This window comes from Mesoplodon bidens, assembly GCF_964165515.1.
Source record: "Mesoplodon bidens genome assembly, chromosome: 3".
NCBI lineage: Eukaryota > Metazoa > Chordata > Mammalia > Artiodactyla > Ziphiidae > Mesoplodon > Mesoplodon bidens.
The window spans coordinates 149,677,991-149,705,180 of record NC_138178.1 but is presented as its reverse complement, the minus strand read 5'-3'; the positions used below and the strand labels follow the sequence as shown (position 1 = coordinate 149,705,180).

Here is a 27,190-nt window from a genome sequence, read left to right as displayed (position 1 = left end):
CAGTCTGGGAAGATCCCACATGCTGTGGAGCAGCTGGGCCCGTGAGCCATGGTCGCTGAGCCTGCGCGTCCGTTGCCTGTGCTCCGCAACGGGACAGGCCACACAGTGAGAGGCCTGCGTACTGCAAAAAAAAAAAAAAAAAAGAATCTATTTTGCTAGAATAGGCTTCGAGGTTGTCAGATGTTTTCTTCTGACACTTTAAACGTTTTTCAATGGTTCCTGATTTCCATCATAGCTGTGGAGAAGTCAGTTGTTAGACTTACTGCTGCTTCTTTGAAGGTTGACTTTTTTCTGTGGTTGCTGGTAAGATTTTTTTTTTTTGCGGTACGCGGGCCTCTCACTGTTGTGGCCTCTCCCGTTGCGGAGCACAGGCTCCGGATGCGCAGGCTCAGCGGCCATGGGTCACAAGCCTAGCCACTCCGCGGCATGTGGGATCTTCCCAGACCGGGGCACGAACCCGCATCCCCTGCATCGGCAGGCAGACTCTCAACCACTGCGCCACCAGGGAAGCCTGCTGGTGAGATTTTTTAATCTTTGTCTTTCTTTTCTGAAGTGTTCCATTGCCTTTTGCTACATAACAAACAATTCTGTGGACAGATTGCATTTTCCAAAGATGATTATGACAAATAACTCCCATCTCACATGCCCTTCTAGAAACTTGCCATTCCCCTATCAGGAGATAGTCTATACACATTTTCCTTGCACCTAATGTCTCTGTGTCTGCCTCAACCAGTAGAGTACAGCTGAAGCAATGATATGTGACTTCCAAAGCTAAGTCATAAAAAGGCCATGTATTTCTGCCTTCCTCTCTTGGACCATTCACTTTTGAAACCCAGATATCATGCTGTGAGGAAGCTCAAGCAGCCTGTGGAGAAATTCATATGCACAGGAATCACAACTGGGTTTAGGACTGGGTGGCAGGTAGAAATTGGAAGGGTTCCAGGGAGACTATTAGTGAAAGCCTAAAGGGACTCATGAAGGCCATTATTGATGACCTAAAGGAAAGTAAAATAAATTTACTGGAAGCTAGAGGCAACACTGACACCTGCAGTAATGTGAAAAAGGGTAAATATACCTAATGAATTCAATGATCTAGCTAAAGTGATTTCCCAGCAGAGTACTGACAGTGACACCTGGCTTCTCCTTGCTGCCTATGACAAAATATACAAGAGGAAGAGGTGAGCTAAGAATGAACTGCTAAATAGGAAGCAACCAGGACTTGCCAAGCTTCACAATAATACTGTTTCTCCTTTCCAGCTTCTCCAGATGGTAAATTATTCTGTAATTAAGACAGGACCTCAGAGCAAAGTCAAACCTAAGGTGGGTCTGTGGGAGAGACTTTGTAAAGACCTCAAAGATTCAAGGTAGTGCTTCATAGAACACTTTAGAATGACAAAGGTCCTTTAAAGATTTTAAGGTGTACCTAACAGATCCTGTCTATTATATAACAGAATTTATGGGAGTCTTAAGTATGTTTGCCTGCAGCATTCTCCCAAGGAACCCCAGACAGAAAAGTTCATATCTCAAACAGATTTGTAGTGGTGTATTATCTAAGGAAGTGAACCCCACTGATATTTTTTAGAAAACCTACATAATTCTTAAGAGAATGTTTCTGGTGGAAGCACAATGAGTTTGAACTAAAAGAGACAGAGACAGTGCAAAACAAAAAGAGATCTTTGGATGCCTCATCTCTTTCATCCAGGAAGCATATCCAGGAGGCTTTTTTGCTAATTTAATTTTCTTATGGGAAATATAGGTTTCAACTCAGAGGGTGGAACCAAGAGCTACAGAGAACAACTCACAGAGAGTAAACTGAGCACCAATGGAAGAATTGACAACATATTCTCAGCTGGATTTCAGAATGGCTAGGGGCCAGTGAGTGTCGTGTGCCTCCCATATTCCCCATTATTGAACAGGAATATCTGTAAGAATTATCTTATACCTGCCTACCATCGTATTCCGGATGTCTGTGTATATGGACAGCTAACTTGTCTCTTTAGTTCACAGATCTTCAGATTGAGAAGAAAGATACTCAAGGAGCTATACTGAAGGAATTATACCTGAGGAACTTCATCTGCACCTGGACCTGATATAAATGATACCAGTGATGGAAAAGGTAGCCCAGTATTTGTTCAGCTTTAAATTTTATCTGTGCCTCAAAGTGTTAAGTTAAAAAATCTAGATGAAAACACAAATTTTAATAGTGTTGATACTTTTTACTAGTATTGTAGTAAATAGTATTGTATACTTCTAATTGAATCTTCTACAGTAGGCATGTGTTACATTAGAAAAATTAATGACAGAATTAATCTCAAAAAAGTTACCTAAAATATAGCATTAATACCAATGACATGAATTTAATGTTATCCAGGGGACAAGTGATTCACATAAGATTATTAAACACTAAAATCTGACCTTGAATCTCTCCTGTCAATAACAGACCAATTACAATTTGGGGCATTACAATTTGGGGCAAGCTCCAAGGTGTTTGGTAAAGAAGGTTAGAATTTGCTTCCAAGCATCTACCTGGGCCTTAGAATGAGCCCTGGGCTCCCCACCCCAGATCACAGGTTTGTCCAGTAATTTGTGTAGGGAAGCTGGGCACATGGGAAAGTAAGGAGGCTCAATGTAATGCCCAGTCCCAGGGTAAGAGATGATCTGGGGTTTTTCCTTTCCATGGGCCTGTAACCGTTCAGAGGCTATCTGGGCGTATAACTCACTCCTCCAGTTATGGTCATCCTGACCAACAATGAAGAGGATGGGCCCCTGGGCCTTCTCTATTGGAATCATGCAGGGGTTCTCACATCCCCCTACAATATCATTCCTTATATCCACAATGTCCAGGAGGCCTGAAAAAGCTACCTTCATTCTCCTTAGGTCATGGCCCAGTGGTGGAATGCTATTCTCCTTGTAGTATATGGCTTTGTTTCCATTGAAGCCAGATCCATTGATGGAAACTGTGGCTGAGATGTTCTTCAAAAATGAGGCCATGGAGAGACAAATATCAGCCCCTAAAGAAATGCCCAGAAGTCCAATGCCAGGGCCCTTTACCTGTAAGAAAAGAAGGGACAAGAGTCAAAAGTCAAGAACCTACCCAACAGAAAAATGTTTTTCTAAATGCAACTAGAGATGCTGCTAGCTTTAATTTGTGAATTGGCCACAAGAGACTCAACCTCAGCTGACAGAGTTTCTTCCCATGTAGAGATCTTGCTGGACACACGGCAAACAAATCTTAAACTCACTGGCAAATTTGGGAATTGGCTGCAAACTTCCAGAGTCATCCACTAGAGAATGCTGAGTCATTGGAGCCTGTCAATTTCAGAGCTCCATTCATGTTGAATTAAAGCATCAATGTTCGTGGGCATCTGTGTGGAACCAAATTCTGTTCCAAGAAGCGACTCTTTCGTCAGACCCCATCTAAATATATACTGACAAATGATTAACTTTATAGAAACAAAGTAAAACTTCAGAGTCCAACTGAGTGGTTCTAAGCTTATGAAATGGGTGGACAAGTTTTGATCAAAATCTGAGAACATACTCTGCTATCAGAAAAATAAAGATTAAAAAGCATGCAAAGCTAAAAATTTAGAAACTCCACTTGCAAAAGAAATTTTAATATTACTACATAATTCCCTAAAATAAAATATCACATGAATTTTCCAGTGAATTCTGCAATATTAATCCATCTGACAGAGAAAGGGGGGTAGAAGAAATCTCTGTGAAAGAAGAATAGAGCAGCATCAATGCACCTGGCACAGGTGTGTGCAAAGTGACACCCTCTCTGGAGGTAGTTCTAGAGAGAATGATAAAGGACATTAGGAGAACCTGGGTGTGTTGAAGCATGTAGCACAGGGCTTCTTCAAAGTAGTCCAGGTGTATGGTGTCGAATTTCTTGGGAAGATCTTCAAAGTCACAATAAGCTAGAGCCAATGTGGCAAAGCCATGGCCAGCCAGAAGGCTGGCCCGATATTCCAACAGGGCTCCTCCAACACCAAAGATGTCAATGATCCCTGGGAAAGGTCCTGGTCCTAGAGAAGGTAATATTATAAAGAGAAGGTATTATATAATTTAAAGAAATTGCTTTCCTTTTAGAGAGCTTTCTAAAGTATTTAGTGGGTTCCCGTGAATCAAAGAAAACGGCTTCCTGAGTCATTATGGACAAGGGATACAAGTTCCAAGTTATCTCCAAGGTTCTAAGAATCTTTAGTTGTAAGGGAGGGTAACAAAGTCTAATGACTGCATCATTGAAGGAGGAATTTCACCTTTTAGACAGTGTTGAATTGCAGTGTTCTGTTACAGGACTGGACACAGAGTTAAGAATCAAAACAAAGCTTTATATTGTGTTGCACCAACCCTTGGCATTCGTTATTTTTGGTTCAGATGTCTACTTAGAGGAAAGAAAAAGAAATACCAGGCAAGGCTTCAGGTGAGGAAGGCAGTGAAGTCTGAAAAGTGATCTGTGGTAGAGAGGAACATGAAAAAGTGGGTAAGGGGCCCAGTGTACCCAGGACACTACAGAAGGGAGACATGGCAATAGATTCCTTGACAGTCATCATTTAGTGTAAAAGCGATCAGCTGATGCCTGTAGAGATCTGTAGCGTAGTTATTAATAGCAAAGTGAACCTACCGATCCCATCCAGTCTTTTTTTTTATCTGCATAATAACAGTATCCACCTCATTGGGATAGTATAGAGATTAAATGAATTAATGCAAGCAAAACGCGTAGCACAGTGCGGAACATATCAAAAGCCTCCAATGTGGCTCTCAGGTCTCTGATTTAGTTAACATCCGCTTCTCTGACCGTGCTCACAAGCCAAACTACCTGGGAGGCGGTATCAGAAACCAAGGCAGTCCAGGGAACATGCTGTCGAGGTCCCAGCACCCCAGCCTTACCCGGCGGCAGGAAGAGCGTGGCGCGCACCCGGCCCGCGCGCACGGGCTCGCGCCGCACCCCGGGCGCCAGGAAGTCGCGCTCGTGCACCGCGCGGCCCAGGAGCCGCTGGGCGTCAGGGTCGTGGCCATCGAGCACCTCCAGCTCCACGGCGAAGGGCGTCTGCACGTCCCGCTTCAGAAACCGCCAAAAAGGCTTCTCGGGCTCCAGAGCCCAGAGGAGCCCCATGGGCTCGAGCCCCGCGAAGCTGCCGCCCAGGGCGGGTGCGCGCTCGAGGTCCAGCTGGCCGTGGGCGTCGGCGCAGTAGCGCGCGTGGGCTCGGAAGAGCACGTTCTTCTCGTCGCGCAGGGACGCGCGCAGCGTGACCGGCTGCCCCGGGGCCAGGCTGCGCACGGCGATGCGCACCGGCTCGTCCCAGCGGCAGCGGCCCGCGGGCTCCAGCGTCACTGTCACCGCCATCCCCGGCGCACTGCTGCGGTCCCGACTTGCCTGAGGTAAAAGTGCCAGGTCGTTCTCTAGGCCCAGGGCGGGGCGTACCGGGATGTCCTGCTGTCCGGCTGTGGCGCTCAACCCGCCCGCGTATACGCCTCTTCTCAAACCTCTCCCTCGTGAGAGTGAAACTTGTTGGGTATGGATTCGTGGTGAAACCAGAGCTGAATGACTTTAGGCAGAATACCAAGAATTCCAGCCTCTCCATGGAAAAGGACAGCCTTTTTTTTTTCCCTTTTAATGAGTTATACACACACACAAAGTGCATAAATTCTAAGTGTGTATTTTAATGAATTTCACAACCCGAACATACTTGGGGTAACCAAGCACAAGGATCCAGAAACATCATCACTTCTCCAGAAGCCACCCTCACTTCTGCTCCAGTCACTTTCCCTTCCCCAAGGTGCTCTATCAGAGTCCAACAAAACGGGCTAGTTTTTCCCAGCTCTGCCTTTTATGGTGATGAATCCTTCAGTGTGCCTTTTTTAGTGTCTGCTTTCGCTCAACGTTCATTACGTTTGTGAGATTCATCGTTTTGTTGGGTGTAGTTTGTTCATTATCACTGCGAAATAGTATTTCATTTTGTGATCGTAAATGTATTTGACGATTTTATTGCCTGTGGACAGTTGGTAGTTCTCAGTTTAGGACTCTCAGGAATAGTGCTCTGAGCATTCAGTGAACATGTGTCCATTTTGATGGACATGTATGTGCGTTTCAGTGGAGTGAATACCTAGGAGTGGAATTGCTGTATTATAGAGAATAAGAATGTTCGGCCTTAGTAGATACTAAATGTCAAGCTTTTGAATGTCACGTTAGAAGCAATATAGGTATAATGTTCAGGAATGCCTAGCATTTTATATGTAGTATAGTAATGGCTACTCTTTAGCAATGTCCCACCTGTTGTACATACAAAATTTAACAAGTTTATAAAACACTGGGAGTGTTTTTCAAATATTGGAAAGGAGGAAACTGAGGCGTGGAAAATGTTAAGATGCTGAGGATTAGCCTCTAATAACTGTCAGAACCATGACTTAACTCCAAACGTGGAACTCAACAGTGAGCAGCAGCATTGCAGTGAAATATATTAGAATTCTACCTCTGAGTTCAGCACTGACTAGTTCTGAAGTCTTAAGTAAGTTTATATCTTTTGGGGTTTAAGAGTTCTTGTGCGTAACGTGATGGAAGTATCCTATATGGAGATAAAAGGTGATAGTGTATGTGAAAGTCTTAGAAGAATATTGAGAAGCAAAATGTCATGTTTGATTTTATAGAGGCAGAGATTGAGCCCATGCAGTGTTTTGTTTCTCATGAGATATTTGCCATAGGTTTGCATCCTGCTTTTTAAATTCTTTTTAAAGGAAAAAACATTTTCCAAAGCAGATGTAAGCAATACTGAAACGTTTACAGTGTGAATGATAGAGTCGTCTCTGTTCATTTGCTGCTTTTCCCCAAAAATGAGTGCATCCAACTAGATTTTGATTCTGAATGTTTAAAGTACGTACATATATGGGAGTGTGAACACACTACGGTACTATTCTTTTTGTTGTTTGTTTGCTTTTTTAAATAAAAAAGTTATATACTTTGTATTATTTTCCCACTACAACCACTTGTTTAAGATAAATTTTGATTTTTAAAATACTAATAGGCATTATTTTTGAAAAAGTTTCAACTTTACAGTGAAATTCAACAGAAAGTATAGAGAATTCCCATATCCCCACTTTCCCTTCCCACACAATTTTCCCTATTATTAATATTTTGTGTTAGCGTGGCATATTTGTTACAGTAGATGGACCAATATTGATACATTATTATTAACCGAAGTCTAAGTTAGGTTATATAGGCATACCTCCTTTTATTGCTCTTTGCAGATATTGAGTATTTTACAAATTGAAGGATTGTGGCAACCCTGCATCCAGCAAGTCTATCAACGTTATTTTCTCAACAGCATTATTATTTTTTAACATCTTTATTGGAGTATAATTGCTTTACAATGGTGTGTTACTTGCTGCTTCATAACAAAGTGAATCAGTTATACATATACGTATGTTTCCATACCTGGAAGCTTCCCTCTTGCGTCTCCCTCCCACCCTCCCTATCCCACCCCTCTAGGTGGACACAAAGCACGGAGCTGATCTCCCTGTGCTATGCGGCTGCTTCCCACTAGCTATCTATTTTACATTTGGTAGTGTATATATGTCCATGCCACTTTCTCACTTTGTCACAGCTTACCCTTCCTCCTCCCCATATCCTCAAGTCCACGCTCTAGTAGGTCTGTGTCTTTATTCCTGTCTTACCCCTAAGCATTATTTTTTAATTAAGGTGTATACATTGTTTTTTTAAGACATAATGCTATTGCACATTTAACAGACTACAGTACAGTGTAGACATAGCTTTTATATGCACTGGGTAGCGTAAAAATTTGTGTGATTTGCTTTATTGTAGTGGTCTGAAGCCAAACCTGCAATATCTCGGAGGTATGCCTGTAAAAATTGACAAATACATAATGTCATGTATCCATCACTACAGTATCATACAGAATAATCTTATTGACCTAAAAATTCTGTGTGCTTCACCTGTTCGTCCCCTCCTCCCATCCCCAGGCGACCATTGATATTTTTAGGTGTAGTTTTGCCAGAACATCATATAGTTGGAGTCATACAGTATGTAGCATTTTCATATTAGCTTCTTTCACTTAGCAATATGCACCTAAGCCTCTTCCATGTTTTTCTGAAGGCTGATATGTCATTTCTTTTTATTGCTGAGTAACATTCTATTGTATGGATGTATTATACAATAGAGTGATTGTTGGATCATATGCTGAGGCTATGTTTAGCTTTGTTAGAAATAGGTAACTGTCTTCCAAAGTGGCTGTACCAGTTTGCATTTTCACCGGCAACAAATGAGAGTTACTCTTGCTCCATTTTCTCTCCAGCTTTTAATTTTATCAGTATTTTAGAGTTCAGTCATTTTAATAGGTATGTAGGCATATCTCATTGTTAATTTTACTTTGCAGTTCTGTAATGACATATGATGTTGAGCATCTTTTCATATGCTTGTCATCCATATATCTTCTTTGGTGAGGTATCCATATCTTTTGCCCATTTTTTAAACATTGAAGAATAATTGACCTACAACATTATGTCAGTGCCAGGTGCACAACGTAGGCACTCAGTATTTCTGTATGTTACAAAATGTACATAGGTCTAGTTATCATCTCTCACCATACAAAATTATTACAATATTATTGACTATATTCCCCATGCTGTACATTTCATCCCTGTGACTCAAGTATTTTGTAATGGAAGTGTGTACCTTAATGTCCCTCGCCTCTTTCACTGAACCACCTACCTCCTCCCCCTTGGCAACCACCTGTTTCTTCTCTGTATCTGTGAGTCTGTTTCTGTCTTGTTTTGTTTTGTTTTTTAGATTCCACATATAAGTGAAATCATATGGTATTTGTCTTTCTCTGTCTGATATATTTCACTTAGTAAAATACCCTCTAGGTCCATCCATGTATTGTAAGTAACAAGATTTCAATCTTTTTTATGGCTCAGTAATTGTGTGTGTGTGTGTATACGTATACATATATACATGCATATATCACATCTTCTTTATCCATTCATCTATTCATGGGCACTTAGGTTGCTTCCATATCTTGTTTATTATAAATCCTGCTACAATGAATATCGGGGTACATATATCTTTTTGAATTAGTGTTTTTGTTTTCTTTGGAAAAAACACCCAGAAGTGGAATTGCTGGATCATATGGGTGTTCTGTTTTTATTTTTGAGGAACCTCCATACTGTTTTCCAGAGCAGCTGCACTAACTTATATTCCCACCAATGGTACATGAGGATTTACTTTCTCTACATTCAAGCCAGCACTTGTTATTTGTTGTCTTTTTGATAATAGCCATTCTGCAAGTGTGAGGTGATATCTCATTGTGGGTTTGATTTTCATTTCCCTGATGGCTAGTGATGTTGAGCATCTTTTTTATGTGCCTGGTGGGTATCTGTATGTCTTCTTGGAAAAATGTCTATGCAAGTCCTCTGCCCATTTTTTTTTAATCAGGCTGTTTGTTTTTGTCATGTTGCATTGTATGAGTTCTTTGTCTATTTTGGCTGTTAACCCCTTATCAGATATATTGTGTGCAAATATCTTCTCCCATTCAATAGGGTGCCTTTTCATTTTGTTGATAGTTTCCTTTTCTGTGGAAAAGCTTTTTATTTTGATATAGTTCCATTTGTTTATTTTTGCTCTGTTTCCCTTGTGTGAAGAGACATATAAAAAAAATTTGCTGGAACCAATGACAGAGCATACTGTCTATGGTTTCTTCCAGGAGTTTTATGGTTTCAGGTCTTATGTTTAAGTCTTTAATCCATTTTGAGTTTATTATTGTATATGGTGTGAGAAAGTAGTCCAGTTTGATTCTTCTGCAGGTAGCTGACCAGTTTTTCCAATACCATTTATTGAATAGATTGCCTTTTCCCACTGTATATTCTTGCATCCTCTGTCAGAGGTAAATTGACCACATAAGCATGAGTTTATTCCTGGGCTTTCTCTTCTGTTTCATTGATCTATGTGTGTATTTTTATGCCAGTACCATGCTGTTTTGATGACTGTAGCTTTGTAGTTTAGTTTAAAATCAGGGAGCATGATACCTCCACCTTTGTTCTACTTGTTCAACATTGCTTTGGCTATTTAGGGTCTTTTGTATTTCCATAAAAAGTTTAGGATTATTTGTTTTAGTTTTGTGAAAAATGCCATTGATATTTTGATAGATTGCAGTGAACTGTAGGTTGTTTTGGGTAGTATGGACATTTTAAGGATATTAATTATTTTTTTAAAAGTACCTGCGGGGCTTCCCTGGTGGCGCAGTGGTTGAGAGTCCGCCTGCCAATGCAGGGGACACGGGTTCGTGCCCCGGTCCGGGAAGATCCCACATGCCGCGGAGCAGCTGGGCCCGTGAGCCATGGCCGCTGAGCCTGCGCGTCCGGAGCCTGTGCTCCGCAATGGGAGAGGCCACAACCGTGAGAGGCCCGCGTACCGCAAAAAAAAAAAAAAAAAAAAAAAAAAAAAAAAGTACCTGAAACTAACACAACATTGTAAGTCAACTGTACTCCAATAAAAATTTTTAAAAATAAAGATATTAATTCTTCCAATCCATGAGCACTGTATGTATTTGTATTTATTTTTATCATTTTCAAATTATTTCCTCAGTGTCTTATGGTTTTCAGAGTATAGGTCTTTCATGTCTTTGATTAAATTTATTACCATGTATTTTATTCTTTTTGATGCAGTTGTAACTGGGATTGTTTTTACATTTCTCTTTCTGATAGTTTGTTGTTAGTGTATAGAAAAGCAACAGATTTCTTTTTTTAAATTTATTAAATTTATTTATTTTTGGCTGTGTTGGGTCTTCATTGCTGCACATGGGCTTTCTCTAGTTGTGGCGAGTGGGAGCTACTCTTTGTTGCAGTGTGCGGCACACGGGCTCAGTAGTTGTGGCTCACAGGCTCAGTAGTTGTGGCACATGGGCTTAGTTGCTCCGCGGCATGTGGGGTCTTCCCAGACCAGAGATCGAACACATGACCCCTGCATTGGCAGGTGGATTCTCAACCACTGTGCCACCAGGAAAGCCAGTAATAGATTTCTGTATATTATTTATTTATTTTTATTTTTATTTTTATTTTTTTGTGGTACGCGGACCTCTCACTGCCGCAGCGTCTCCCATTGCGGAGCACAGGCTCCGGACGCGCAGGCTCAGCGGCCATGGCTCACAGGCCCAGCCGCTCCGGGGCATGTGGGATCTTCCCGGACCGGGGCACGAACTCGTGTCCCCTGCATCGGCAGGCAGACTCTCAACCACTGCGCCACCAGGGAAGCCCTGTATATTATTTTTTTAATTTTTATTTTATATTGGAGTATAGTTGATCAACAATGTTGTGTTAGTTTCAGGTGTACAGCAAAGTGATTCAGTTATACGTATACACATATCTATTCTTTTTCAAACTGTTTTCCCATTTAGGTTGTTAAAGAATATTGAGCAGAGTTCCCTGTGCTATACAGTAGGTCCTTGTTGGTTATCTATCTATCTATTTATTTTTAGCAGTGTTGGGACTTCGTTGCTGCACGTGGGCTTTCTCTAGTTGTGGTGAGCAGGGGCTGCTCTTTGTTGTGGTGCACGGGCTTCTCCTTGTGGTGGCTTCTCTTGCTTCGGAGCACAGACACTAGGCCACGGGCTTCAATAGTTGTGGCACACGGGCTTAGTAGTTGTGGCTCGTGGGCTGTACAGCGCAGGCTCAGTAGTTGTGGCGCAAGGGCTTAGTTGCTCCATGGCACGTGGGATCTTCCCAGTCCGGGGCACGAACCCGTGTCTCCTGCCTCAGCAGGCGGACTCTCAACCACTGCACCACCAGGGAAGCCCTGTTCATGTTTAATGGGAGGGAAAAAATTCAGAATTCCAAGTATGTCACCTAAATTACATACTTTCCCCTGGATGGAATGTTGAGATTGACTTAAACCCAACAGGGATGACCGTCATTGCCCTTGCCATCAGGGTGGAGTTAGCTTTCCCTGATGCCCGTAGCTGCAGAGGATGGCCAATTCCTGAATGAAAATCCGGAAGTCTTATACCAGGAGGAGGGGTAATGTTTGCTGGGTAATCACTTGACAACATCCCTGAGAGCAGTGGAGGAGACCCATTACGGTATTGGTGGCTTTCTAGAAGTTAGAACAAGAAAGGAATATTTTAGAATTTACAGAAGGAAATTATGGGACTAATAAGAATTATGACTATTAGTGGGACCAGTTAAGGAATTTAGAGGTTAACTTTTAGAATACTCTTGTGTTTTAGATTTGAACTCAGAATTTGCCATTAGAAAAAAACATGTTGGGAAACATGAAGAAATTAAGCACACAGTATTTCACAGCAAGATGAAAATTCTCCCTCAGTTTATCCTCAGTTCTCAAAGTCAAGTGGGGATGAGAAATACTGTGGAAACAATTCAGGTGAAGGGTTCAGCGGATGCCACCCCAAAATATGTCACTTTGGCATACTGACTAGAGCTAAAGGCACTTGAAAAACAGCAGGTGCAAGAAGGGCACTTATCCCCCGTTTTTTCCTTGAAAGCAGAAGAGGAGACTCCCTTGTGAGTGGTGCCTCCCTATACGGGAGGAAAGTTCAGTCTTATCACCAGAAATAGGAGTCAAGGCTGAGAGAATTCTGCACATGACTGTCACAATAATTTATCTTCCTTTAGTTTCCCCGTATATTTTACTTTTCCACAGTTTGCACTCTCTTCAAACTACTGTATAAATACTTCGTTTTTTCCTCTTCTTCTGGTCTTCATTTCCTTGTTGAGACCTTGATGTTCATGTAAAAAAAAAACTTAGTATTCTTTTCTCTTGTTAACCTGTCTTATGTCAATTTTATTCTCAAGCCTAGTCAGAAACTCCAAAAGAGTATAGGTAAAAATTTTCCTCCCCTACACAGGTGAGATAAGGTAAAATCACATTCATTCCTAGTAGAAATTTTGTTGATATTCGAATAGTAACAAGTATTGAAATAGAGCACAAACAAAGGGATACTGTTGAGGTAACAGAGGATGTCAAGGGGGTCTGATTAGCTAGATGTGGTCCAGTCAATGGCCACTAAAGGGATGAAGAAGCCTGAAGAGCACTGTCCTCTCCTAAAATGAGGTTTGATTAGTTCCTACCCTGGGGCTTCTCCAGATCCAAACTGATGTCCATGCAGAATTGGTGTCCAAGTACTGTTCAGAATGAAACCTCTTTTAGGAAAAGGAACAGTCCTCCTCCCTCCCTACAGCTTCTAGGTTTAACTAGAAAGTATCAAGAAATTTTGAGATCCCATAAAGTGTGTAAGATAGAAAGGGTCCACTCTTCCCATAAGCCACTGCAGTAGAATCCTTCACTACTGCAATAGTGTCCATGTGGGTACTTCACACCATATTCTTTTTCTAAAGTACAATGGCAACTATATCACCCTCTTTCTTACCAATCTTTAAGGTCTCCCTTTGCCTGTACAATTAAACACATTTAAGACTGTCTATCACATAGCATTCTCCTCCTTTTGTAGTGTTTACCCACTGCTATTTTATGTGTACCCTATACTCTAACATGGACTATACTTGAACACACTTGAGTTTTCCACCACTGAGCCTGTTATTTTGACTTCCTAAAATGTCTTCTGTATATAAGGAAAAACCTACAGTTCTCCTCCTGTGTCTTTCTTTTCTGTGTGTCTCCTTTACTACTCACACAGAACACTGCTCTTCTGACACTGCTGGTTACCACATGTGTGGAGGTTTTTATCTCCAAACCAGGCATATCTCTGAGACAACCATCTGGATGTTCTACAATTTAATTCAGTCCTAACACTATCTACCTGGAGATGGTGTCAGTTCCCTGAGGTTAAAGGCTCAGTCCCACAAAACTGCTCTCACCCCTCCTCAGCTGCCAATTGCAAGTAATAGGTCCCCAGGGTACCCACAAGTTCTGTGTGATTTGGCAATAAATCCGAGGTTTCCACAACCCCCTCCTCAGGTTCAACTAATTTGCTAGAGCAGCTCGCAGAACTCAGGGAAACCCTTACATCAACTACCTTATTAAAGGAAATCACAAAGGATATAGAGGAACAGCCAGATGAAGAGATGCATGGGGCGAGGTCTGAGAGGGTCCCGACTACAGGAACTTCTGTCCCTGTGGAGTTGGGGTGCATCACCCTGCCTGTGTGGTAGTGTTTGGCAACCTGGAAGCTCTCCAAACCCCATACTATTGGGATTTTCTGGCGGCTTCCTCACATAGGCATGATCAATTATTAACTCGGTTTCTGGCCCTGCTCTCCCCTGGAGAATGGGGCAAGACGGCTGAAAATTCCAAGCTTCTAATCATGGATTGGTCTTTCTGGTTACCAGTCCCCATCCAGGAGCCATCCAGGAGCCCACCCAGAGTCGCCTCGATAGAACAAAAGATGCTACTAGTGCTTTTATCAGTTAGGAATTTACAAGGGTTTAGGAGCTCTGTGCTGGAAGTTGGGAGAAAGGTACAGGCAGAGACCAGTACACATATTTCTTATCATTTCCACCTTCCATCATCAAGTCCATCTTGCAAATCCTGACACACATACATTCACACACATACACATAGTTTAAATGGCAAATAACAAGGTAATATAATGTTGCCAACATATATTAGAATTATCTACTTCTGAAATACATAATGAAATGCTGCTCTAGGTCATGAAGAAACAGGTGAACATTCTAAAGGAATGGGAAATGTAGATTAAAAGGAATACAAATATTTTCCCAATAAGAGAGGGAAATATTCAACCTCACTAACAACAACAACAACAAACAAAGCACAACAATATGAGATTCTATTTTCAACCTATAAAATTATAAAAATTAGACACACGCACACCTATACACACACATTACACCAGTACTGACAACATGGCTGTCTCATACAGTGTCTTTGATGGTGTAGTTGATTGTTTCTGGTATGCATAGTAAAGGATCATAATACTGTTTAGAAGTTTGACCCAGTAATTTCCTTTCAAAGAATCTCTCTTAAAGAAATAATCAGTGAAACACAAAGACTTATACATGTATATGTCCCTTCACCATAGGAACGGACTTTATAAAGAAAAACTATCAACAATGTCAAGGGCTAACAATAGGGGATTGATTAAATGAAGGGTTGTAGCACCAATCAATGGAATACATATCACTGTTTTTAAAAAGTCATATATTTGAAGAATATAATAACATGGTAAGAAAAACATCATACAATACTGAGGTAAAACGGATGTACACTTAATTGAGTAAAAACTCAATACACACAACAACAAGCCTAGAGGAAAATGTAAATACTCTAAAATGTTAAGTGTGCTAGTTTCTAGTGATTGGATTATATACAACTCCTTTTCTAGTGAATAATTTTCTCTATTTTCCAAGTTTTCTATGAATTTTTATCACTCTAGATTCAGAGAAAAAGAGATCCTATCAGTTAAGACCCATATCAAAAGCCACTATCACTCTGAATTCTTTTCTAATCTTCACATCATAGTATGTAGTTTCACTCTCCCCTCCAGAACATGTGCCTATGGTGTCTCTATTTCCCCTTTTCTTAGATCCTCCTACTCAAGAGAATTAAAGAGGAAATCATCTTTGTGTCTTTTGAAATACATGGTCTACAATTTAACTTCGTCATTAATTGGCCCGCAAATTTCTGCTGCTTCTGCCTTTTATCACTCATGATCAGCATCTAGAGAAGACTGACACTCCAGCTTAATAGATGGCGCGATTCCTTCAAGTGTCAGGGAAGACGCTGTTTACAGAAAGTAGCAGAAAGAGAGATAGAGAGGAAAGAGGAAGAGGAGGGCAAATCACATACACATTGTTAACAATCAAGGGAAGGAGTGTAGGCATTGAGTTGCCTGTCAGCTCCCACAAAACCATACTACTATGTCAAGGGTTTAAACACGGTTCCAGATCTACTCTTTCAACATCAGTGCCCTGAAATACCCCTACCCCCCCACTGCAAGTCCATGAACTCCCCTGAGAACTTAGGCAGGAGAAAGACGAGCCACTTCCTTTGCCTGTGGCTGGAGCTGCTGCCCTGCACAGGGCATGGACGGGCTCAAGAGAGAAGAAACTTGATGTGGGGAGCCGGGGCCCCAGCTCTAGAGGTACCATGCAGGTACTGAGTCTCAGTTTCCTCATCTGTAAAATAAAGATGACACCTGCCTCACAATGGTATAGAAGAAAAAAACAGCTGGCAAAACAAAAAGAGTTCTGTACTGTTTTTGAATTTCGAGAAAAAACACCTGTCAGGAATTGCTTTACTGAAAAAGAAAGTTGAGGAACCGGAACACCATATCACAAATTAAGGTGTTTTTTATTTTAAACACATTAAGCTTTAGAAAAGTTTAGTAAGTTTAATATGGAACTATTTATATCAAGTGGTACAAAACTGAATCATTTATTTGCACGCTAATCATTATTAAAGTCACTTATGAAATTCATCTAAATGTTTTACCAGCTTTCCAAATAACTAGATCACAAAGGTCCATATGTGGAGACACAAAAATAACCTAAAATACACTTGCATGAGGAGAATGCTCACTCATTCAAGGAGAAGATATCAAAGAACTAAAAACATACTTGCTTTGAAAATTTTTAGGAATTTTTTTCATCTAAGTAGTTCTATAACTAGTATAGTAATTACAGCTAAGATGTTCACTTCCATTCTTAAATTAGAAACTCAGATCTGATAATATTTTTGATATTTTATATGCTTTTCTTCCACAGTAGGTAATCATTTATTTATAAATTAATTATTAAACAAAATCAATAATAAATTATTCAAATAATAACTGAGCCCCAATTGTGTACCAGGCATTACTCTTTTCCCTTCAGAGCTAAAGCCTTGTCAGTTATGTGTTGTTAGACACTAAAGGGCATGCTTTCTCCATCTGTTGTGTTTTCTGTAGAATCACTCCTCCCAAACAACTGAAAAAGTATGTAATTTATAAATATCTTGAAAATGTCTTGGTACATTCACTTTAATGCTGAAGTAATTATTAAAAAGAAAAAAACTACACATATACACTAATTGTGGCAGCTGTTCCCAGGATAAACGATTACAGCATTCCGGGGATTGTCCCCTTTTCCCCCCCTCAAGTGTTTGTGGAAGAAAGTCTGGAGCTGCTGCCAAGCATCCACCTGGGCCCTGGCATGAGCCCTGGGCTCCCCTCCCCAGATGACAGGACTGCCCACCAAGGTGTGCAGGGAAGCCCGGCACATGGGGAAGTAAGGAGGCTCAATGTAGTGTCCCGCCCCTGGGTAACAGACGATCTGGGGCTTCGCCTTACTATGGGCCTGCAAGCGTTTAGAGGCTTCATTAGCATAGAATTCACTCTTCCAGTTGTGGTCATCCTGACCCACAAGGAACAGGAAGGCACACTCAGCCCTTTCCACAGGAATGAAGCTCTTCTGATCAGGTCCTTCCAAAGGGCTGTTCAGGACATCCAAAATGTCTGCTAGGCCATCTTTGGTCACCTTGAATCGACTTCGGGTGACACCCACAGGCGGCAGTGTCTCACCCTTGTAGTGTAAGGTTCCGCCGACACTGGCCACAGAACCATTGATTATGACAGCCGCGGTGATGCCCTTCAGGAATGAGGCCATGGAGAGGCAGAGTTCGCCTCCTTTGGAAATCCCAAGCAGCCCTACCCCTGGGCCCTTTACCTGAGAAAAGGCCAAAGGGAAAAGGAGAATGAGTCCATGAACAGTGCAGTGTGGCGAGTAGCGCCTGGACTTGAGAGTCGGTTAGAACTGAGCGTGGATCTGGGCTCTCCCACTTACCAGGGTTTGCAGCCTTGGGATACTGACTTATCCTTCCTCTCTACCTTGCTTTCCACAATTTCTCCATCACCATTCCTGGGGTCTTCAACCATGTGGATGACAACTAAATACTTTGGCCTCTCAGTTCCTTGACCTCCAAACCTCCCATTATCTTTTTCTCTCCCCAACCTCAGACACACACTCCCATTGTCATAACCTAAACCAAGTCATCAATAAGTACATCATCTCCAAAATCTCAGCTTCAAGCATTCTACTCTCTAATCACCGTCTTGTTTACCTCCAGTTTAGCAATTCTAGTACTGCCCACTCCCACCTCTTTGAGACCCTGACTACCATTTTTTCCCTATCAGTACCTCTCTCATTTTCTCACTTCCCACCTCATCCAGCTTAGATTTCAAGCTTAGATTTCAAGCTTCATCGTTATTATCGCTCCCCTGCAAACACCCCTAACTCCCTTAATACCTCTCTCCCTTTGGTCCTACTCGCCAGAAAAGTGCTAACCTCAGTTAGCACCTGTTATTCACTTCCTCCAGGCCTGCATTTGTGCAAATGAACACTGCTGGAGAAAAAAATATATGCTTGATGTGCTTCCCTAGTGGTGCAGTGGTTAAGAATCCACCTGCCAATGTAGGGGGCACGGGTTCGAGCCCTGGTCCAGTAAGATCCCACATGCCACGGAGCAACTAAGCCCGTGCGCCACAACTACTGAACCTGTGCTCTAGAGCCCATGCACCTCAACAAGAGAAGCCACCGCAGTGAGAAGAAGCCTGCGCACCGCAACGGAGTAGCCCCCGCTTGCCACAACTAGAGAAAGCCTGCACGCAGCAACAAAGGCCCAACACAGCCAAAAATAAATTAATTAATTAAAAAAATATATATATGCTCGTGCGGACAGATCTTACTTTCATGTCATGACCACAAATTTCAAATAAGCATCCATATTGCCCCTCAATCCTGCTTCCCTGATGTTTGCTTTCCACTTCTCCAAAAGGCCATTCCACCTTGTCTCCTACCTCTGTAAGCCTCTTTAACTCCTATTCCCCTTCACTAAAAATAGAAGCTATCAGGTAGGAACTTGTCCTCAATTTTCCCCTCCAAGTCTACTTAGTTCTACATGAATCAAGCTCTCCTCCTTCCCTCCTGTTTCCAAAGTATCTCTAATTCAAGGCCACCCTCCGCTTGTGCTTGGGATCCCATCTATTCTCATCCTCAGGGACTCTGCTCCTGCAATTACTTCCCCCTTCTCTCTCTCCTTCATAACGTTCTTCTCTACTGGCTCATCCCCATCAGTGTACCGCAAGCTCTAGTACCTCTTACATTTTAATAACAATCCTTTGAGCTTAAATCCACTCTGCCCCAGTTTTCTACTCCCTTTCACAGCAAAACTTGTGGGAAACTTTGTAGTTATTTTCTTTCTTCATTTTCTACTCAATCCCCTCCAGGGTAATTTGGGTTTGCCCTATTCCAAAAGGACTCTTCTTGTCAATTACCAAACTCTTCTGTTAACAAATGCCTTTTTATTAACCTCTCAACAGCACCTTTTTTTTTTTTTGGTCATGGTTTCTACAAGAGCACCCTTAACTGTTTTCAGCCACTTATTTCTCATAAAGATACTCGGAATGGGATATTACTCTCATCTCAACTTTTGAGAGGAAGAAACAGAGGCCCCAAGGTCATGAAGCTAGTTCAGTGGAAAAATCAAACCTCAAATTGAACTTTTCTCTATCAAACATATTGTGCTGGTTCCACTACACCCCATCACATTTTCTAAGAGCTCCAGCGCTTCCATCCCCCTTGAGCTCTGATTGAATTATAAAATAAGCAAGGTCTATCCTCTAATCCTCTGATATCCTGAGCCCTCCAAACGCTCCGTACTACCTAGGTTCTTTGTCACCAGGTTCTTCTTTTAAAACTGAATCCTCCACTCTCAGAGGGGCACATGGAGGAGAGGTTTATTAAACACAAACATTTAAACTAGAGACACTGATCTCCTTCCCCTTTTCCTCTACCTCCTGTGTCAAACCCAGGGTTCTCAATGTGTTTGGGCTTGTAATGAAATAGTATAAAATACTGGAATTTAAAATTCCATGATTCCAACTAGGACATCTTTACTAGCAGGAAATCTAATACGGTAACATCTAATGGCATGGAAACTGTCTGGGAAAAGTGACTATGAAAGGTAGTGTGTGTTGGGGGCAGGGAAGGGCTGTCATGAATTTGTCAAGTTCTGTGAAAACCAAGAGCATTTAAGAGAAGGAGAACTGATACGCAGAACATAAAAATTAGAGGAAGTTCCAACCTGAGGGTGATTAAGCAGGTAATTCATAGCTTCTTCAAAGTACTCCAGGTGGAGGTTCTCTATGCTCTTGGGGAGGTCTTCATAGTTATAATAAGCCAGAGCCATCACAGCAAAACCCTTCCCAGCCAGCAGACTAGCTCGATATTCCAGAAGGCCACGTCCAGTTCCAGAAATGTCCACAATCCCAGGAAAGGGTGCAGGTCCTTGGGAAGAAACAAAACACAAAACTAAACTATACTAAAACTCTTTGCAGTGGTGTCAAAAGCCATTTTTACCTATTTGGTGATGTCAGAGTTTTCTGTTGACAATCACAAATGCTGAACGGCTCTGGTCTTCAAAGATCCAGACTGTGGCATAGGCTAAACCCACATTCCCCGCTATACCTGGGGCCTCAAAGCCCCACAGATTTTTACAAAGAGCATGTACTATTTTTGTGGTTAAAAATAATTTAAAGGGACTTCCCTGGTGGCGCAGTGGTTAAGAATCTACCTGCCAATGCAGGGGACATGGGTTCAAACCCTGGTCCAGGAAGATCCCACATGCCACAGAGCAACTAAGCCCATGCACCACAACTACTGAGCCTGTGCTCTAGAGCCTGCAATGAACACCCAATGCAGCCAAAACAACAACAACAACAAAGACTCGATTGGCAGGACTTCCCTGGTGGCCCAGTGGGTAAGACTCCGCGTTCCCAATGCAGGGGGCGGGGATTCAATCCCTGGTCAGGGAACTAGATCCCGAATGCATGCCGCAACTAACAGTCCACATGCTGCAACTACAAAGTCTGCATGCCGCAACAAAGATCCCAAGTGCCGCAACTAAGACCCTATGCAGCCAATAAATAAATAATTTTTTTTAAAAAAAGACTCAATTGCCAAAATTCGTACAAACCCTCCAAATACCTTGGCCAAAAGCATTGCTGTTGGTCCTTCTAAATCTCAGATCCACCCCCTTTGGAACTCATAAACTCTCACCCTTTGAGATAGTCACAAGACATCCAATGCACCTGGCCCCTGCCTCTTTTGATTCACAGCTGATAAAAGGAGGTATATTTCATACTGTAAAGACCTAGTTGCTTCCATTAAAAATAATCATGGGGCTTCCCTGGTGGTGCAGTGGTTGAGAGTCCGCCTGCCGATGCAGGAGACGCGGGTTCGTGCCCCGGTCCAGGAAGATCCCACATGCCGCGGAGCGGCCAGGCCCGTGAGCCATGGCCGCTGAGCCTGCGCGTCCGGAGCCTGTGCTCCGCAACGGGAGAGGCCACAACAGTGAGAGGCCCGCATACCGCAAAAAAAAAAAAAAAAAAAAAATCATGCTTTGGTAGAGCAATCTTGTCACAGAGCAATCCCAGGAGATGAAGACCTTAAGCATCATACCTTGTATTCTGGAGATTTCCTCTTGAAAAAGACACCTCCAGAAAGACTTTTTTAACCCCACTGGGAAGGCCCCTTTCAAATACTGCTTACCAACCCTTGTGCTGCCAAACTCCAGGGAACAGACTCTTCATTTACATGACACATCTAAACAAAGCACCAAACCCTCACTGAACCTCACATCATAGGATGACCTGAAAGTAAAGAGTTCCCAGAATTGAAGCACATGACATCTGACCAGACAGCTTTGCTAAGATGTCAGGGCCAGTACTGTTAGAAAGCTCAGGATTCACATTAGTCTTTTCATCTGGACTATTAACTGACTCTGAATTCTTATCCAAATTCAGGGTAACTGAACTTGCAACCTCACATGCTGTGCCACTAACACATTTGGTTACAAACAGTTCTTTTAAGGTAAGAATACTGTTTTAAAATGTCTTTGAAGTTTTGCTATCTTCATGAAGAGTTCATTAGCTGTTGCCTCATGTTTACGCCTGCACTGTACCTTCCTGAATGCACTTGGTTAATTGTTTTAGATTGACTGTGCCCTTGTTGTATTCGCTAGTCTATTTTGCTTTCCTGGCTGCTTTAAACGGGGACTTCCAGGAGGCATCCATGGCTCTGGGTTCGCCTCAGTAGGGAGAACTTTTCTCCCCAAAATCAGAATAAGTGCCAATAAATATTTGTTCAGTTGGCTATCTTCAGGCCTAGGATCCTGGTTTAGAATCATCATACAATTTGGAATTGTCATGTTACTTTTGATTCTATACTTGTTTCCTGTCAAACCTCTGTAAAAATGATATATACCAAAAGAGATGATCTCTAGTTCTTAGGGTCTTGAGAAATATGGACTATAGATGGAAGGTTCCTGAAAGTTCTCCCTCCTACCCCTCCTTGTTACTCAAATGTGACCTCAATAGGTTTCCACTCTGTGCACTTTCCCTCTAACAAGGGACATGACACCCAGGAAAGGTCCTTCCTGACACAGAAGGACAAAAAGCCACTCCACTGACTCTTGATCATTGATGGTTTTGGAGAAAGATCGTGATTAAAAGGGAGAAATGTGAAAACTAATAAAAGGAAACCTCACTACAATGGAGTCAGAATTGGGGAGCTTTCCTGCAGTACCACTCCATGTCAATTATAGGAAGAATTGTCAATTACAGATCACAACAGAAAGATCATCAACAGGAAAGAACCATCAACTACAGGCCCCAACAGCAAAAGATGTAAATGGCCTCCCCTCCAAGAAACTGACTACCTCAGCAACTCAGCAATGAAAAATCACCATTATCCCAAACTCTCTTTTCTCTGATGGACTTTTGTTCAAAACAACCCCTCCCAGCTTCCTCCTTTTTCTCTATAAAATAGCGTTCTTCTCCTTGCTTTGTTGCACTTGCCTATGGTTTTAGCCATAGCTTGCTTGTTCCAATTTTCAGTTCTCTGCTATTCCCAAATTAACCCATTTTTGTTAGTCAAATAACTAACTTTTATTTTTAAGGGCAACAGTGGGGATGCAAAATGATACAATCACTTTGGAAAACAGCTTACAGTTTCTTATAAAGTTAAACATACACTTAGGTTATGACCCAGCAGTCTCACTGCCTGGTATTTACCCAAGAAAAATGAAAACTTGTGTTCACACAAAAACTGGGATGCAAGCGTTTCCAGTGACTTTATTCTTAATCTCCAAAGACTTGAAACCCAAATGTCCTCCAACTGGCGAAAGAATAAACAAACTCTGCCACATCCGTCTAATGGGAAACTTCTAAGACACAAGAAGAAGGAACTACCAATATATGGAGCAACAGAAATGAATCTGAAATACATTATGCTAGACTCAAAAAGCTACCTACTGTGTATAAGTCTAGTTATGTCACATTTTCACTATTTACATTAAAAGTTTGTATTTAATGTGCAAATTTTAAGGACTATTTATAAGGCAAATACTTTATACACAGAACTTTAATAATTAAGTACTAACCATCAAAGCCCTGTCAGTACCTTCCCCTTCCCTCACTTTCCACTATTCTGAATTTTATCAATCCCTTGATTTTCTTTACAGTCTTACTACTGTAAGTATTCCTTAAATGGCATTTTGTTTATTTTGCCTATTTTTTGAATTTTATCTGAATGTAATGATACTGAATGTGTTCTTTGGGGACTTGATGTTTCCGTCAACACTGTTTTTGAGGTTCATCCATTTTGATTCTTGGTTTTTTTGTTTTGTTTTGTTTTGCGGTACGTGGGCCTCTCACTGCTGTGGCCTCTCCCATCGCGGAGCACAGGCTCCGGACACGCAAGCTCAGCGGCCGTGGCTCATGGGCCCAGCCGCTCCGCAGCATGTGGGATCCTCCCGGACCGGGGCACGAACCCGTATCCCCTGCATCGGCAGGCAGAGTCTCAACCACCGCGCCACCAGGCAAGCCCTGATTCTTGGTTTAAAAAAAATATTTATTTATTTTTGGCTGCGTGGGGTTTTAGTTGCTGTGGAATGTGGGCTTCGTTGCCCTGTAGCATGTGGGATCTTAGTTCCCTCACCAGGGATCGAACCCGCGTCCCCTGCATTGGAAGGCGGATTCTTAACCACTGGACCACCGGGGAAGTCCCTTGATTTTTGTGACTACAGTTCAATCACTTTTGTGCTATAAATATACCTCAATTTATTCATCAGTTTTATTGCTGATGGACATTTAGGCTGTTTCCAGTTGTTTTTGCTCTTACAAACATAAATACCTATTGGTGCACCAGGAGTAGAATGACAGTCAACTTTCTAAGTAAAAGCAATTTTTTCCAGAGTAAATGAATAATTGTGTTCCTCTTTTTTTTTTTAAATTTATTTTATTTATTTATTTTTGGCTACGTTGGGTCTTTGTTGCTGCTGGCGGGCTTTCTCTAGTTGCGGTGAGCAGCAGCTACTCTTTGCAGTGCATGGGCTTCTCAATGTGGTGGCGTCTCTTGTTGTGGAGCGTGGGCTTCAGTAGTTGTGGCTCACTGGCTCTAGAGTGCAGGCTCAGTAGTTGTGGTGCACAGGCTTAGTTGCTTGGCGGCATGTGGGATCTTCCCGGACCAGGGCTTGAACCCATGTCCCTTGAATTGGCAGGTGGATTCTTAACCACTGCGCCACCAGGGAAGCCCCAATTGTGTTCCTTTTAGCAGTGTATGGGAGTTCCTCTTCCTCCACATACTGGTCAAAAACTGGTAATGTTAGACTTCTAAATTTTGAGGGTATTGAGTGTAGTGTTTAGTTTTACTTTGCATTTCCCTGATCCTAATTAGGATAAGCATCTTTCAACATTTTCATTGGCCTGTTGCTTTTTATGTAATGGTAAAATAAACCAATAATTCAGAAGATTTCCAGTGGATAGCAAGAGGCCTTCTTCCTGCATGGTAATTTTCTTAAATCTTAATATACTCCGGGAGTTAGAAGCAAAGTTGTAAAACTGAGAAACTTTAGAAAGAAAACTTTAAAAACTGGAAACTCCTTATACTTTTTTTTTTTTTTTTTTAATTACAACTATCTTTACCCTTTCCTTGCGATGTCTTCGTTCTGACCTCTGTCTTGGAGCAGCAGAGCCACCTCCCCAGCCAGCCTTACGTTCCATTCTTGTCTCCTCGAAATTTTCAGGCCCCACAGACCTTCGGAATGTTGGGAGCTACCTAATTACTGCCTTTCTCACAGACAAGATAAACAGGGAAGAAGGGGGCTTACCCGGCGGCAAGAAGAGCGTGGCGCGCACCCGGCCCACGCGCACGGGCTCGCGCCGCACCCCCGGCGCCAGGAAGTCGCGCTCGTGCACCGCCCGGCCCAGAAGCCCTCCGGCCTCCGGGTCGTGGCCATTGAGCACCTCCAGCTCCACGGTGAAGGGCGTCTGCACGTCCCGCTTCACCAGCCGCAGCAAGGGCTTCTCGGGCTCCAGAGCCCAGAGGAGCCCCATGGGCTCGAGGCCCGTGAAGCTGCCGCCCAGCGCGGGCGCGCGCTCGAGGTCCAGCTGGCCGTGGGCGTCAGCGCAGTAGCGCGCATGGGCTCGGAAGAGCGCGTCCTTCTCGTCGCGCAGGGACGCGCGCAGCGTGACCGGCTGCTCCGGGGTCAGCCCGCGCACGGCGATGCGCACCGGCTCGTCCCAGCGGCAGCGGCCCGCGGGCTCCAGCGTCACTGTCACCGCCATCCTGGCAGGGGCCCAAGAGTTTGGGTCACCGGTCCTCAGCTTTGTAGGCCCTGCCAACCGCGCCCAGGGTGTCGGGTCCCATCGACAGAGTCGGAAGGGTCGCAGGAGAGCCGGAAATGAGACCACCATTTCTCGCCTTTTTCAGATCTCGGGTCAACTGCAGAGGACTGTGAAGAAAGTTAGAAACTAGTTAGAGTCCCTCTAGCGACAGGCTGCCTATCTGCAGCCTAAGGCCTAATGGGGCCGAGCACCCTGCTATAACTCTTTGGAGGGCCGCGACGTCCTGCCAATCAGTGGCCGACCTTTAAAAGCAAGAGCGAAAGCAGACACACAGGAACTTTACGTTGGGAAGAATTTTCCTAGTTTTGCCTCTCAGAAGCTCTTTGGCTCGTGCAGCGTGGGCTGGACCGGGCTGCCCCTGAAGGAACCTGGCACTTAACGAAGTGTCCAGTCTCCAAAATTAATGTAGTAATAGGGCAGGGCGCGCCGGCCGGACGCCGGGGCCTCCATGATGTAGGAGCGTGCGGCCGCCGCCGCCTCCAGCAAGCCAGCCGCCCGATTGGCTCCGACGCGGGCTCCGGGCCGACCGGGGCGACCCCGGTCTCTGCCCCCGCCCCCAGCCCAGCTGCTAAGGCAGACGGCAGCTGAGGCAGCGCCGGCCCCTCGGCGGGACCGAGCCCCTGAGCCTTCCCGGGATCCTGTGGTGGAGCGGGGCAGCGAGCAGCCCTTGGCGTGCAGCCTTTGCTGCACGCAGTTACCCTGGGCGACCGGTTACCGTGAGAACCCCAAAGCGGGAAGGTTAGAGAGGCGATTAGCGGTCCTGCTCCGCCAACTGTCCGACCGGCGGTGGACCTCCAGCGGAGAGTGAGGTAAGAGGTGGATCAGATCACGGCCTTCTCCCTGGGGTCCTCCAGGCCCTCCGCAGCCTCCTGCCAGCAAGTGCGCTGGGGAGCCCCAGGACAGGCTGGGGGCTGTGTCCTGTAGGGCTTCAGAGCCCTTGCCAAGGCTGCCCACTGGTGGGGACCAGGCCTTGAGGCAGTGGTGAACCTCTCCCCCATGCCCGTCTCTGCGACCTAATGGCAGCGGTAGTCTGCCTGGGTCGCAGTCTGTGGGACCTGACCCCCGCCTCTTGGGCGGCCTGAGGAGCCTGAGGGCCAGTTGGGTCCTGGACGCCTTGCTCCCTCAGTGATGACGGCTGGGCAGGGTCTGGGAACCCGGCCCTGTGGGTGAAAGTTGTGCCTTGGGACCTTGCCCTTTCAGGCCGGAACAGAGAATAACATTTGTTTGGTGGAGATTTATGAGAACATCGTTACCTGACCTTGACCTGACCTGACCTCAAGAACAAAGGATCTGGGACATCCCTGGTGGTCCAGTGGGTAAGACTCCCCGCTCCCAATGCAGGGGGCTGGGGTTCGATCCCTGGTCGGGGAACTAGATCCCGCAAGCATGCTGCAACTAGGATCCGGCGCAGACTAAATAAATACATAATTTTTTTTTTTTTAAGGATCTAACATCAAGAAGTTTGCAACAACCACGCTCCCTCCACCCTTCCTATAAAAGGGCTTTGCTGAAAGCTTTAG

The 27,190-nt window shown here is 43.6% G+C and overlaps 2 protein-coding genes across 3 annotated transcripts in view; both read right to left on the bottom strand.

The window, feature by feature from the left end:
- Nucleotides 1-5,379, bottom strand: part of ACOT4 (acyl-CoA thioesterase 4) — a 39,391-nt gene extending 34,012 nt beyond the window's left edge. The window contains exons 1-3 of one of the 2 annotated variants that reach the window (XM_081229781.1): nt 4,894-5,379; nt 3,826-4,028; nt 2,219-3,051 (exon numbers count right to left, since the gene is read on the bottom strand). In XM_081229781.1, coding sequence (XP_081085907.1) covers nt 2,461-3,051; nt 3,826-4,028; nt 4,894-5,350 — 1,251 coding nt within the window. In that variant the 5' untranslated portion in view covers nt 5,351-5,379 and the 3' untranslated portion in view covers nt 2,219-2,460. Of the gene's footprint in view, nt 1-2,218; nt 3,052-3,825; nt 4,029-4,893 lie in introns of those variants that run through there. The other variant, XM_081229784.1, reaches the window with a different exon arrangement.
- A 10,614-nt stretch (nt 5,380-15,993) lies between these two features.
- LOC308614904 (acyl-coenzyme A thioesterase 1-like) lies at nt 15,994-26,734 on the bottom strand. The gene is given in 5 exon segments (XM_081229785.1): nt 15,994-17,081; nt 17,083-17,652; nt 20,069-20,271; nt 25,154-25,777; nt 26,386-26,734. Coding segments are annotated over 4 exon segments (1,395 nt in total). The 5' UTR covers nt 25,740-25,777; nt 26,386-26,734; the 3' UTR covers nt 15,994-17,045.
- Nucleotides 26,735-27,190: the final 456 nt, after the last annotated feature.